This window comes from Eretmochelys imbricata, chromosome 15, assembly GCF_965152235.1.
Source record: "Eretmochelys imbricata isolate rEreImb1 chromosome 15, rEreImb1.hap1, whole genome shotgun sequence".
NCBI classification, from domain to species: Eukaryota; Metazoa; Chordata; order Testudines; family Cheloniidae; genus Eretmochelys; species Eretmochelys imbricata.
In genome coordinates, this window is record NC_135586.1 from 17565450 (window position 1) to 17580881 (window position 15432).

The 15432-nt window shown below is 40.7% G+C and overlaps 1 protein-coding gene across 1 annotated transcript in view; it reads left to right on the forward strand.

Annotated features, from left to right (window-relative positions):
* Nucleotides 1–1150: 1150 nt before the first annotated feature.
* The window catches only part of ZDHHC8 (zDHHC palmitoyltransferase 8), a 176148-nt gene continuing 161866 nt past the window's right edge, over nucleotides 1151–15432 (forward strand). The window contains exon 1 of the mRNA XM_077835139.1: nucleotides 1151–1254. Within this exon, the coding sequence (XP_077691265.1) occupies nucleotides 1151–1254 (104 nt within the window). The remainder of the gene's footprint in view (nucleotides 1255–15432) is intronic.

Sequence of the window (15432 nt, forward strand, 5' to 3'; positions counted from 1 at the left end):
CTGCTCACAGCAACATTCTCTGCATAGAACCGTGTGGCAAACTTTCTGCTCTGTCACCTTCAATCGCATAGTATTTGTGCCCCCCTAACTGCACTGGTTGAAACCCCTTTAAACAACACAAGAGCAAACAACACAATTCTGGGTTAATTAAATCATTCATGCAACAACTAATTAAACTTCCAGGACACTCAATTAGCAGAACCTAGCAGTTGTTTGAATACTAAAGACCATGATTCCTGGTTCAATATTAAATCAAACTTGGGTCTGTGGTGCTGGCATTCTTCATTACGGGCCCTAATCCTGCAAGCTGTTTGGCATAGAAAGCCCCCTCTATGGACAGCCCTGCTGAGTTCAATGGGACCCTTGCAGAGGCTTGTCCATGAGCAGTAGCCCACAGTACCGAGGCAACGGTATTTGATAGGAAAGTCTGGATTGTGTTGTGTAGCCCGATAACTAACTTCAACTTTGGAATGTCATGCAAAAGTCCCTTGGAATTTAAGCCAATAGGGTTCTCTAGAAATAGTTACATCGACCCCTTTCCACCTTGGTTCAAAAAGCCTGTCCATCCCAAGAGCGGGAATACAGGTGTTTACTGAATGCTGAAGGATGGGTTAAAAAAAAATGCGATGGAACAATTATCAATTCGATAGGACATAAGGGATGAGCGTGGCAGGCATCTGCGTGTGTGGGGGTTTAATCTGTAGATCCAGGCCTGTTTGTATTGTGTCCACCGCACGTTTGTGGCTTGCCTGTGGCCTCTCTTGTGCAGACCGTAAAGCCTGCGCCTTGAGCTGCCTCTGTTTGCGCTGCAGGTTTGAACGTGCGTGTCTGTACGCTACGTGGCCGTGGTCCTGGCTGTCTTCCTTCTTTGCGTGGGGTGGCTCTCGCCGAGCAGTTCTACCTTAAGGGGCTCGTTGACATCAGCTGAGTGGGCTGGCCTGTGTGGGTGGGATTTCCTGTGCTGGAGGTCAGCTGTTCTCAATCCCTCTTTCTCACTCCCTTTCTCTCTGTCTCGTCCCTTCTTTTCCCCCCCGCTCCCTGCCTTGCCTCTGCATTGGAGGGTCCTCGCATCTTTCTCTCTCTCTCCCTCCCTCCCCTCCCTCCCCGGCGCCTCTTGGGTTGCAGTACACAGTGATGTGTTAACTACAGGATGCCCAGCAGCACTGGAAAGAGGTTTAAACCTACTAAATACATCCCTGTCTCCACAGCAGCTGCCTTATTAGTGGGTTCGACTACTTTATTTTTTGTTTTCACGTAAGTAAAGCCGAGCTCCTCTCTCTGGAGGGTTTGGCGTGGGGGACCCTGGGGGGGCTGGCTGGGGGCAGTTGGGCGGGGGCTGGGTTTGGGCTTGCACGGTCTGGGCTGCTGGGGGTGGGTTCGCGGCTTGACAGCTCCTCAAGGCCCTGACGCTGCTGCTCCGGCTCTCCCCCCGCCTTTTGCCATCCCCTCCCTGGCTTCAGTTTGCAGAGGTTTGTTCTATTTCCCCAGCATAAAAATGTGTGTGTGTCCCCCCCCACCCCCCGTTAGGGGTTTATTTGCCATGAAATGGTGGCTCTCCCAGACTCTGGCAGCTGCTGTCTGTGCACTCCAAAGGCGCCAATTAACTACCCTCCTCTTCCCCTTATATGCAAATAGAGTCCATTTGTGTGTGTGAGAGAGAGAGAGAAATAGATCTGCAGAGGTAAAATGCTTTTCTGCCATTAGCAGTGAAATCTGGCTAAAGTCTGTGGATGTTGTGGGGGGGGGGGGAGGGAAGGGGGAAGAGAGAGAGAAGTGGCCTTTTGTATTGAAAATCTCATGGGTTTTTGTTTTCTGTTTTTTGTTTGTTTGTTGGTTTTCTTTAAGGGGACGGGGATTCTTCTGAGACGCTGATAATCATTGATGTATCTTTTTTTATATAACTGTCCCTGAAGCTTCAGAATCTGATATACAGACTTAGGTTTTGGTTTGTGGTGTTTCTGCCCCCTCCCGCCCCCCAGCAAATCTTTCTTTTGCTCATTTCTTCTCCCCTCCCCCCATTAGATGCAAAATTATGCTCTGGCTCCGAAGACACTGGCTTGCAGCTCTCCAGTAGTCATATTAATATGTGAGTCGTGTCCTGCTTTAGCTCTCTTTCCATTCTCTTTATGTTAAATTGAGTTAGAGAGTATTAACCCCCCCCCTTTTTTTTTTTTTGCTTGAAATACTGGAGTTTGCTTGCAAAGGCATTGTTATATATTTTAAGCAGAGGTCGCAATAACTTAATTCAAGTGTGTGTTCCAAACTGTCTTCATGGGTTTGTTGTAGTTGATTGAAATGTGCTTCGATGAATATTCTCTCTCTCCTAGAAATGAAAAGCTTTTTACGTGGATATTAACTAGAAGATTCATGCTTCCTTGCTTTATTTTGAAACTTTGTTTGTATGTATCCTGTTTTGTCATGGTTGAATTTTAAATTGAGCCCAGGAAATCTGTCAGCACTGCAAGATTGCCATTTAACAGTGGGAGTATACTCTTGTCTGCTATCAGGTTTGTATTGGCTGTGATATGATTTTCAATACTGTACTGTACCAGCAGTTTAGGGTGTTCATTAGCCTTTTAGAGTAATCTTAATTTAGAATTTTAGAATAAGATACAAATATTGGTTATATTGTATTTTTGAAGGAGCTTTTGACGATGGCACACATGCCCTTGACCAAATCATTCTTTATTTTTATTAGTGCTTTCGGTTTAAAGAAATTGCCAGCTTTAATCCGATGAAGTGAGCTGTAGCTCACGAAAGCTTATGCTCAAATAAATTGGTTAGTCTCTAAGGTGCCACAAGTCCTCCTTTTCTTTTGGCTTTAATCCTGTACTTCCTTGTGACTGTCACTCTAAGAATTGCTGCTAGCTTTACAGGCCTGCCATTCATCATTTGAGTATCTAATTATAGTTGGCTGTACAGGGACAGACATGAGACACAGGTTGGTTTATGTGGTAGGTTTGGTTCAGTTATTTCAGACTGACAGTGTGTGGCTTTTAAGAAGTCTTCATTGTTCTGTGACCTTGAACCTTACATACTAATAGTTTCTGTGATGTTCAGTTCTAATCATTGAGGGTTCGGGGGAAGAAAGATTACTGTGACTCTTGCACGAAGTATGCTTGCAACTTAAATGATTTCTCGGTACTACCATAATGTTTCACTGTATCATAAGCAACAGATGTATACAAAGGAATATGACTATTCCTTTGGAAGTATGAGTATCTATTGAGTTGAATAAGAAGAGACTTTGAACTCAGTGCTGCAAATGGTCGATGACTAAATGTCTTCCAATGCACTTGCTTTTTCTGAGAATAGTTCTAGTCCCAGAACACTCTTGCCTGCTGTTGTGAAGTCTTGATTTATAACAGGAGTAGCAAGTAGGTATGAATGGACAGGGCCTTAGATTTGTCACTTGCCAGACCAACACTTGCACAAATAAGATCTGTTCAAGAATTGGTTTTCCATCTTCCACTAGCTTTTCAATAAATATTTTTCTTGTAATACAAACAAGTTGTTTGACTTGCATTGGGTAAGTCAAGGTAGAGTCCATGTTTGGTTTCTCCAACAACTTTCTCTCTCCACCTTAGTAGCTTGTTTTACAGATTTTGGCAGCATCTCTGCAAGGCTGGGATTGTGAACCAGATCTTTTTCTCCATTGACTTCAGTGAAGCCCTGATTTACACCAGCTGAGGAACTGGTCCTAAATGGTTAAGCCTTAGCAGGATTGAATTGTATTCATGACAATCATAACATGAATATGTTATTAGCTGGAAGGGTCTAGTTTTAAGATTTATCAACACTCACTATTTCCTTATTTAAAACTTTCAATTCTTAAGGCAGATATTCCTGTGACATGAACTTCAGTGCCCTAGCAAGACCGACTAATTCATTGAGGTCATTCGTGTGTATTACACCAAGTTAGCATATGAATCTGTAGGACACTCTAATCAGGATCTTAATCTTCCTTATGTTGGGAATCTAATAATTAAGATAATCCAACTTTGGTTAAATATGAAAATACTTTACCTAGCTACCTATCACTTCCAAGCCACTTACTGAACTACTATACAGAGAATACTGAAAACACTTGAGAGTAACTGTACTCTTATGAAAAGTGCTGAGAATGTGAATGGGACCACTCACGTGTGTAAGTGCTTGCAAGTTTAAGCCTTATGTCATTAGTAAATGTTTTCCTCCCCATGAAGAGCTCTTTACATTTTAAAAATGAAGGCCAGTCTAAGCTTTTTACTAATTGAATTTTTATTTTTAGCCTTTTGTCTGAAAACTTTGCTAAATCATAAATTGGTAGCAATTAAAGATCATGTGAAATACACACTACATAGACATTGGCATTAGCGTTATTCCATGGTGCTGCTAATCGATGGTGCTCTTATGATTTTAATTCACACAAATGCCATTATGGATTTTTTTCACTACTTTTTTCACCAAGACGTGGGAATCTTCTTGTGTGTCCCCTTTTGGCTCTTTTGGGGAGAGTTAAATTTGTTAGTAATCAAGGAATTTGACTGAATATTGCACTTCTGTGCCCTTAATTCTTCAAAGTATATTGCTTCAATAATAAATATGAGCATTCCAAGAGGTGGTCTAATTCAGTCCCATAAAAGACTGGTACAATGTAATTAAATCTAACATTTATTCAAAAATGATTAGCATTCACACTTGTGTTTTTTTGTGGGTTTTTTTGTGTTTTTTGTTTTTGTTTTTTTAAATGGATGGGAAAGATGTATTGAGTAATTGCGGCAGGGAAGAACGAAGGGAAAATTTGTTTCTATGTTTAGAATTCAAAAAATCTAGAGTGACCATTCACTTGTAGCAGAAATTCTGTTACCTCTTTCTTCAACATGCTTTCTTCAAATTGCTGTCATTTTTGGCAACAGAATACAATATTTTTATCTTATCTTTCATGGAGGATGGGGGTTTATGCCTCTGACCACAGACTACCATGGTGTAAATATGGGGATGTTCAACCAAAGAACCAGACTTCTGCCATGAACTCTCACCCCTTTATGTATTTGCAATTGCATAATTGCAGTTAAACAGTTAAGGGTTTTGTACTTTACTAAAAGTGTGTGTGCTGTAAATGCACAACTGCATACAGTGAAATGTGATTCTGTAGTGAACAGAATGGAAAGAGAAAGATAACCAATCTTTTTTTTGCCACTTGTTGCAGTTTTTAGTACTGAATGATTTGAACTTGTGGATTTTTAGTCTGGTATCTGTGATCATCAGAATTGCAGGTAGCACAATATGCTAGGAATGTAGGGCCTTAAACAAAAGTGTGGCAATACATGTAAGTGCAGAGAAGTTAGGAAAAGCTTTGAGTTCTCCCACTGAATCATAGAATATCAGGGTTGGAAGGGACCTCAGGAGGTCATCTAGTCCAACCTCCTGCTCAGAGCAGGACCAATCCCCAATTTTTGCCCCAGATCCCTAACTGCCCCCCCCCCCGGCTTGAACTCTCAATCCTGGGTTTAGCAGGCCAATGCTCAAACCACTGAGCTATCCCTCCCCCCCCCCCCATGTCAGAAATTTCTGGTGGTTCCACTTACTGAAATGGAATGCTGGTTCAAGGAACATTCTGTGACTCAAACACCTTTTAAATCATGGCAGGAACATGAACCTTAATAGAGAGACGTTGCAGAAATGGTCTCACGGAGATCACGGGAGGCAGCAAAAAGTCCCTTCTGTAATAAAACTTGTATATTGGGGTTTAAACAAGGTTAATAAAACGGGAGAACTTTTAGTAAAGAGAAAATTCAAAAAGTGGAAACTCGTTCAATAAATTTTAAAGATAAGACTTCAGCTTGTTTTTTATAGAGAGGAAGTAAATGGAATGTACTCATAGGTGCATGCAACAGACATTCTGGGGTTGCAGTCTGTGACTCGGGACCTTTTTTTACAGGACCATCCCAGAGAAAATAGACTTAAGGACTAATGGGTGTGCAAGGAGAGAGAAATTGAAGATTAGTCACAGTAGGAGTGAAAAGAAAATAGTGACCATCTGAGTTAGAGATGGAGGGAAAACACTGTTAAAATGTGGAGTTCTACCTCTAAAAGCTGTGAAAGTGCTTAAACTAATTAGTGGCTTAATGTTTTCAGTGAAAAGTCCTCTTATGGAATTCACTTCTCTGTCTGGTTAATAACCTAGTAATTGCTTTTTGCAGAAAACTTAAATTGTTTTCTAAAAATGTTCTGTGAAAAGTTGATTTGGTTTTTCCTCCCTCTCCCTCTGGCAAATGGGAAGAAGGGGAAAATACAGTTTTGAACAAGTCTTCCACAAATTTTCACTTGTCTGAAAAAATGGTTTAAGATGTTTTGAAATGAAAAATTTTACTCAGCTCTGACCATTTCTAGAGAATGGTGGAAGGTGTAAATGCTGGCTTAGTGTGTAGTTATGTCTCCCTCTAGTAGATTGGCCTCTGCCCAACAGCTTGCTAGGTGCAGCTAAAGGAGTTCTTGGGTTTTAGCTCACTTGGTAGCAGCTTGTGGTTTTGGTGCTGAAAGTTCCAGATTTACTGCAGCACGGGTGGAAGTTCCTTATCCAAGCTTTGTGTGTCATTTTTCTTCTTTGTTAGCAAAGGTGATAGCTGTTACATTTAATACATAGTTTGAGACACGAAAGGCACATTTTACAAATCTAAAAATAAAAAATGGCTGTCCCCTGCTACCTCTGTATGCCCAAGAGGACAGCTGATGTCGGTTATACGATGCTTGATGAACTCCTTTCTCTCCTCACCCGCACAATTTCTTTCAGAAAAAAATCCCAAGATCCTGGCACTCAGTGTACTAACAACCTCGGAACTGTTTTGTCTGTCTGGACTGGATTGTGAACTCCTTGAGACTTAAGAATGGCCCTCCTGAGTCACAGCAAAGGTTCTTCTAGCCCAGTATCCTGTCTTCTGACAGTGGCCAGTGCCAGTTGCCCCAGAGGGAATGAACAGAACAGGTAATCATTAAGTGATCCATCCCCTCTCACTCATTCCAGCTTCTGGCAAACAGAGGCTAGGGACACCAAGAGAATGTGTCCTCTAAATGTACATGTGGTGCCTCCCACCTAGTTAGCACTCCATGAATAGTCAAATACAAACACTTCTTCAATACAGTGATTAAAAAATGGAGGAATGCTGTTTTGATGGGGATAGACAGGTGGAATTAACAGTCCCACTTCTAAATAGGTCCCCCTCCCCGCCCCCAGGAGAACTGCTGTTGCTATGAGCAAGTTAGCTATTAGCTTTAACTTCAACATTGCAACCGCCTCCCCCAGACAGAGCTCATCAATCATTAGTCTTGAGCACACTGTTTTCTGCACCTTCTTAAGAAAGCATCAAGGATGCTGACTGGAATAAAGTTAGCTAAATGTTTAAGCTGCTTAGTTTACTGGCTTTAGAGCTGAATTCTAGCATGCACATTCAGGCCATATCTACACTAGGAGAACAGGGTTAGCAGTGTTTAACGCAAGTGAGCTAACGTATTAGTCTGAGTGTAGACAAACTAGTTGTAACTTTAACATGCTAGCTGCGCAAGGGGGAGTTTAAAGTTTACCTTGATCAGTTAACACACACTAACTACAACTTGCCTTATTTACACTAAGATGCTTACATTTTAGAACACCTTTTCCTAATGAAGGTAAGGCATCAGTGGTAGGTACCTCACTGAGCTGTATGGAGGTTTGGTTGTTAGATCTGATCTTTGGCCCATGTTTTCACTACAAAAAGTGTTCTTACATTGAGACAGTTACCTTGTCTCCAGTAAGATTTTATATGAAGATGTCTCAATGCATCTAGTAGATGCAGATGCTGGATAGGGGGCATAGTTTTTACCACAACAGAAGCTAATCTAGGTTAACCCTATCTGTTCCTTGTTTCCAGTGAGATTTTTAAGTTGTGATTGCTATCTAGATGGAAAACACACCTCTTTTTTGCAATGAAGACAAAGTCTCCGATGTCGTCCTAAGTAAATTTTTGGCACCACTGTCACTTCAGAATCCGTGAACAGACAGCTAACTAATGACAGTTTCCTATCCTCTGTCCTCCATTGTTTACTTTAAACCAAGCAGCTTGGTAACAGGGATGTCCTCTCATTCCTTTCTTGTCTGAATATTGTTAATTTCCAGAAGCTATCTCCTGCCACACCCTGTTTAGTTTTATTTGTGTAATGGCATTGTCTTATTCAGAATATCCTAAATCTTGCTAGAGAATTTTATACTCTTTGGAAAGAGTTTCCAATATTTCCTCCAGGTTTTTTTTAATTTACAACATTGACTTAAAATTCTGATTCTGAATCCAAATATTTTTTTTTCTGAAAAAACCACACCCCTGCCCAATGAAGCTATACCAGACTAATCCCCAGTATAGATGCAGCTATGTCCAGTAGAAGAATGCTGCCATCAGCATGGCTCCCGTCGTTCAGGGCTGTGGTTTTCCCACACTGATGGAAAACCCCCTTGGGTTTGTGTAGGCTGCGTCTACGCTATGGGTTTATGCCCGCATAGCTTCAGCGATGTAACTATGCTGGTTATAGTCTGAGTGGTGCAGATGTACCCTTAGGAGGATGCCATCAGTTGCTACACAGCTAAGGTTGCTTTGCTAGGTTAATGTTAAAGGGACACTATACTTTTTTTAAAATCAGTTCAGTTTGATAATGTTTTAGCCAGTGCAGTTGCAAGTAATACAAAATTACTAGAAATGGAAGAATTTAGAGAGGAGGGAAACCTGTTTTCCTTTTCAGTCGACTTTGGTTTATAATCAGCTGTTTCCTTGATCATTTGCACCTCTTAGCTCAGTCTATGCTGGTCTCCAGGCCCTGTGCTGTTTACTAATAACAGCTGAAGGTGAAGAGGGAGCAGGTACACAGCGGAGGAAAAAGGGTGGCTCAAGCATGTTGAGTGCTGCTCTTGCGCTTCCTGAATCATGCTCTTAAACATCACGGGGGAGCAGAAGGAACCCATTATACGTTTTTTAATTGTTTTCTTTAAATTTGGATATTGTTTAAAAGCTGTTTTATCGGAACACTATTTTTAAATTAGTTTCAAAAGTCAAGCTGACAGTATCCCTTTAACCTGGCTTGTTGGGGGTACCTCTTGCAATGCCTCACCTTCTGGATTCTTCCTGCTTATTTTGAAACACAAATATCAGAAAAACCTGCCTTCGTTAACTGAGGATTTTAAAAGGGAAAGTGTGAAATTTCTTAGCTCTTCTGGAAAAAGTACCCTGAACGCTCACTGCTTGTTTGGATGCCATCTTGTCCAGCACACCCAGGAGTGAAGCAGGGACCTCCAGACTAGAGCCCTGTAACCCAAACCAAACCTGATGAGGTTAGACTTCAAGTGTTTGGGTCCAGGTTAGGTTGGGTGGGAAAACAACAGGTCCTTCTTGGGTTGCGTCATCTCCTTCCTGTGGGTTTGGCACGGCAGTGGCTGAACTGGGCCTGCGTCTGCCGGCCTCTGCCATCTTGCTGTGCTGTGGAGTGAGTGCACCAGGATGTCTCGGCACCTCTCACTTTGCAGTGTGCACAGCAGAGGACAGCAGGAGCAGGGGACTCACCAGCTGCCTTGCTGACCCCACAGCCTGGAGGAGAGCCATGCTAACGCTGGTTAGCGGTGAAGGGTCAGATCAGAAAATGACTAGATCCTCTCATGTTGTGTGGGCTTGGGTCTGATCTGGGCCTAAAAGTTAGGCCTGAGTTGCCTTTACTCCAGAGCTAAAAACATGCATCTCTACACTTGAGCTAAACAGTCTCCAGCTGTGGGGGTAAGGGCATAACACTCATCCTCTGCAGATCAGGTACAGAGGGAGGGACCAGTAACGTTCACCAGAGTTACACTCTGGCCCCGCAGGCATGGAGAGTGAGATTTCAAATTTAGCTGGTATCAAAGTGCATTTGTAAAAGTGTTCTACGTAGTTGAAAACTAGATGAAAGCAACCTCACACCTGTACAATGGATTTATTTGCACCACAAGTTGCACCAGTTTAACTAAATTTTGTACATCACACCTTTTGTTAAACTGGTGCAAACCACTGTGTGGACACTTCTATTGGGTTAAAACTGGCCATAGCAGTTCAGCTTGCAACTGTGAATTTAGTGATGCAAGCTAAACTAATATAAGCCTGGCTTAAATCAATTTAAGAGTATCCACAGCTAAAGCTGCACAAGGTTAACAAAATGGGTGTAAAATAACACCGTTCAGTTTAAAATGGTACAACTTCCTGTGTAGATTTAAAAAAAAAAAGAAAGAAAGAAATATTGCTTAATATGAAGTTGAACTTGAAATTAACTCTCCGGCATAATTACTGAAAGTTCTAGCCTGAGATGATACTGAGGACAGTCATGTGCATCTGCAAATGTATTGTAAGAGCTTTCCATCTTTTATATTCTGAAAGCCTCTTTAGTGGCAGGTTTGTGTTTTTCTTTTGCTTTGTGTGAGTGCGTGATTTCCAGTTGGGAAGATAAATGGAATGACTCTGGAAAAGGTAAGGTCTTTCAGATGGAAATAATCAAGGTGTAAATTTTAAGGCTTTCCAGTGTCTCTGAAATATGTTTATTTGTGTCAACCCAAAGAAGTGCCCTTTTAAAAAGGCAAAATAGTGACAGTTTCATTGTGGGTTTATAGCTTCTATAAGATGACACTAGTCAGCACTTGTCATGGTGAGACACAAATCCAGGCTCTCTCAGTGGTAAAGTTCATTCACCTAGAGTGTGAAAGGTGACTTTTATAATGGAATATAACATGGTTTTATTACAGCCACTTCCCATGGATTCTATGACTCTTCCTCATGTGGAGTCCAACGGATCTAGCATGCTTGTTTTTCTCTTTTTTTAGGAGCAGAAATCCATTCATGGGCAATAATGCACAATGTCTGTGATCAGAGTTTATATACTCTTGTGGACTAAGAGGGAAATGGATAAAACATTAGGGCCTCTAAAAGTAAAAGTTTTAATCACAGTTGAAGTCAGTATGCAACACACATGTTTAAATTCCTCATTGACAGTAACAAATAGCTAACACTTAACATGGTGCTTTTTAGCCATAAACTGTGTAAACAATATTATCCCGATTTTACAGGTAGAGAGATTGAGGCACAAAGGTGATTTGTCCAGTGTGTCACAGTAGAGGCTTGTCTACACAGGGAAAAAAATTCAGAATAGATAGTATGCAATAGTTATTAACCTAAACTGCAAAAAGGCACTCTTAGTATGGAATAAGAGAGTATCTACACAGAAATTGATGTGGAATAACTATTATGCTTTAAATATACATCCTAGCTTTTTCACACCAACTTGCCTGTGAATTTTCCATGAAGAGATGGGAACGCTCAGGAACACTGATCCAAATTTACTTTTAAACTATATAAACCTCATCAAACCCCTGTTTGGATGCTTCTATTCAGAATTAAAATGACATTTGGAAATCTATTAAGCTAAATTGAATTAAGGCTACTTTAATTCTGAATAGATGTCCATATTACATATACACCTTTAGTTAATTCATTAATTTTCCTAAGTATCCAGGTGTACACAAACTCTTTAAGAGGCCAAGCGGGTCTTCCTAATTACGTAGATTAGGTTTTCCATTATTTGTAGAACCTAGTTACTTAACAAGACTATTTCCTGTGTGCCCTCTTATTTTAAGTGCTATTTTTCTCTTCTCTACCACTAAGAGATGCATGTGGACTGAGAAGAGACTATATATTAATCTCCTTTCAGTAGCTATTTTTAATGCAGTCCTCACTTTGGTATTGGAATGCTAATCTAGTTTGAAAAGTCGAAATAACTAATCTTATGAAAGTTATCCCTGCATGTTGGCTGCAGCTGTGGCTGACCAACATGTGCGATTTATGCTAGTAGCAAGTTCCTTTAATTTTCCTAATGAACAGAGCTTAGGAATCTTGAGGCATACAGAAATAGAGTAAAACAAAGTGCTGTCTGAATTAGATGAGCATAAGCCTCTAGTCTCTGTACTTGGTTATACCAAAGCAATTTTTTGGCTTAGGGTATTTTATGGAATATTAGTTGAACTATGGTCCATGTTTGAAAACTATGCTGGGCATGCTCCCTTTGAACATTTTCATAGAGATTGTTTCTATTTATAAACAGCCTGGGAACAAGCTCTGTTGGTCTCTGGATAATGTAAACTATAAGGGTCGCTCATTCAAAACAAAATAATTCTTAAAAGTGGTAACTAATTCAGAATTGCAAGGTCCGCCTACTCCACCTCTTTCCCCAACTGTCTTAAGGTTTGTCTACAAGGGACAGTTGCTAGTTTTACAGTTATATCCTCATGTGAACATTATTATGAGTGGCTTTTCAGTGTAGCTTATACCCTTTCCCAAATGACCTAATGAAAAAAGTGTCCATGTAATGCTGTACCTATTTTGTATATCTGTTTGAATTCACACATTAGATTATGCTGAACACTTTCTCATGTAAAAGAGGCCTTAAAAGTGGAATGGTAGCATTACATTGCTGCAAGAATTTTGGAGCTGCACATGAGGGGTTAAGTAGTAGTGATGCAGCAAAACTTTGGTGTCACTGCTCCGGTGTCTGTTTTTTATATTTTTCCCCCATCAAGCAATGCCAGATGAAATTGATCTAAGGCTAGACAATTGGAGTTCTTACAGTCTCAATAGGTATCTTAAATTACACTAAGAAAAAACCCATTAGGTGAATTTAGTAGCCAGAGAAAAAAATTTTCTCCACCTGTGCCAAAAAACATTACAATCCATATGATAATAAAGCATTTAATAGTTTCTCTGACACCGTACAGATAGCCTACTTCCGATTGAAAGGAAACCCACTTAGCAATGGGAAAGACATTTTTGCGAACATCTGACTTAGTGATAATAAAAATCAACTCAGATGACTGGACAACACCATCATGCATGTTACATAAATTTTCAGTTTGCAATATATATGTCCAGCTGGAATATTTCATTAGCCCCAGATTGCTCTCCTACTACTGCAAATAAAATATGGCTAGACTAACCTAACAATTATTGTTTACAGGGAGGTAAACTATTTCTTTATGGCTGGATCTTAACATATACATCTTGTGTAGATATTACTGGGAATGCTACCCTTTATCTCATCATGTGAACTGGCTGCAGATATCAAATAAAACCTTTATTAACTCAATTTAGAAATTATCTTGGTTACTTTCAATCATAGCTAAATAGTAAATACTGACTTTTTAGATTCCGAATGTGAAATCATTAACTATTTGAGATTTACTCTTATGTTCTGAGGCTTCCCAATGGCCTGGATCATACTGCAGATAGGGGGAGAGTCTCTCAGATGTTCTAAGGCTAAATCCTTGTACGTTAGTGTGAGAACAGCTGCTTTATATAGAAGCTTATTACTCATTATTTTACCATGCCTGTTAGTGTCTACACTAACATGTCACTTTGGCTGGTGTAAGTCGTCCGTTACACCGACTTAACTTCACCTCCGTGAGAGGTGTAGCGCTTAAGTCAATGTAGTTAGTTCAAAGCAGTGTCTGTGTATACACTGCATTGCTTAACATCACTTGTTGCTGGCCAGGCCTGTGGTGAGGGATTGGTGGGGAGGGTGTGAAGGAGAGCCCTGGCAGCGGGGCTCCATCTGTCAGTGTCCCACAATGCCGGTTAAATCAGTGTAAGTGCTCTTGGTGAGGATGTTCACCATTGACAGAAGGAACATAGTGTGGACATTAAAAATTGAATTAATCACTGGTGGCTGTATGTCCTCTTAAGTCGACTTAATTTTAGCAGTGTAGACATGCCCTTAGTTTAATAGTGTTTGTAAAACAAAAACCACTTCCTAGTCCACCAAGTAAAAATAACCTTGCTTTTTTTTAGTACTTAACATTTCAATGCCAAGTATTAATTCCCTTATCGTGGACTTCGCTAGACAAGCTTCTTCCACACATGCCAGAACAATCTGAATTGCAATTCACAAGATGGTACGCACTTGATTATTTTCGAAGTAGGAGCATCTTCCTCCATTTGGAAATTGTTTTGAATTAACTCATAATACATAGAAAGGAGCAGTTAACTAGCATGCATTTTGCTGCAGAATTATCAAGACTTGACGACAATTTTAGGGAAAAGTTACTGATACCTTGTAAAATAACAATACTTTGAGCAACTTCAGTCTGTCTCGGTCACACATTTGTTTAAATTCAGGATTGTTTCAAATAAGTTATTGAGGCAGTTTGCTGTTCGTGCAAATGAAGAGGAAAAAAAACCAAAACCTGTCTCCTGGTTAAAATCTGTAGATAATATATACAAGAAATCTCAGCATGTACTCGACAATGCACTTGGTGTGAAATCTGCCCTTGCTCAGGGAGTTAGCACTTTAAGACATTAGATTTAAATGGTTTCATAAGCCTGTTTTGGCCCTCTGTACAGGGGTAAATGTCACACTTAAACTGAGCACGTAATCCAAGTTAAAGCTAGAATGTGACAAACAGTAAAGCCACTGTGAATTAAGAGGCTACATACCATGAAACGGTCCCTGGCCATATGTAGAATGAGAACAAAACTAGAGTCCGATTATTCGTGTTTTGGTTGTTTTAAGTTTGATTTCACTTTGGGGATAGCGTTTAATGTAGTATATGCAGTCAAACTCTAGAACATCCAGTTCCAACGTTTTCCTACAGAGCAGGGTGTAAGTTTAGTATGCTGAGCTTGTCTGCTGCTACAGACTCTAGATATTGTACACGTCAAATCTTCTCCTGCAGCAATGAGGCGCCTGCTGCAGTAGATGAGAGTAAACTACTACGTATTTATTTTTTACTGTTATCTCATTGCTGATAAACCCTTGCAAAATAACCTGAGACGAGTGCTTTTTGGACAGACTGGTGTAAGATTGAGGGTCAGGGTCTCTCTTTCCCTCCCTCTCCCCCCCCCCCCCCTCCAGCCCCACCCAAATCACTCAGGCAGCCTGGAAAAAACCACAGCAAGGATGCTGCTGTTCCACAGTATGGGAGCAGAATGATGCTTCCTGCACACTCAGTAGTGAGCAGAGCCACCTCTTGCAAAGATTACTGTTGCCAGCTTCTTCACATTTTATTGCAAGTCTCATGAGACTTGATGTTTTTTTCTTAAAGCCCCTGCTCCTGGAGATAGTCATTTATGTGAGAATCTTTGCTTTCACTGAAGAGTTGCACACCCTCATGGTTGGAGACACAAGTTCAGAAGTGTGACCTGAGTGTACCCTAAAGGGTTAAAACCCAGAAGGCAAGAATCTAAAGCTTATTTTTAAGAATCTTGTGTTTTGGTGTTTGTTTTTTTTTTAAAAAAACACCAAACACCTGGGGTTGGTAATACTGATGTTCTCAGGCCTGCCTTCCATGGGGAACAGGAGAAGAATCTGCCATCTCAGCGTCTTTTCTGGCCCCATGTGGTTCACTCTCTTCACATATTCAGCCTGCAG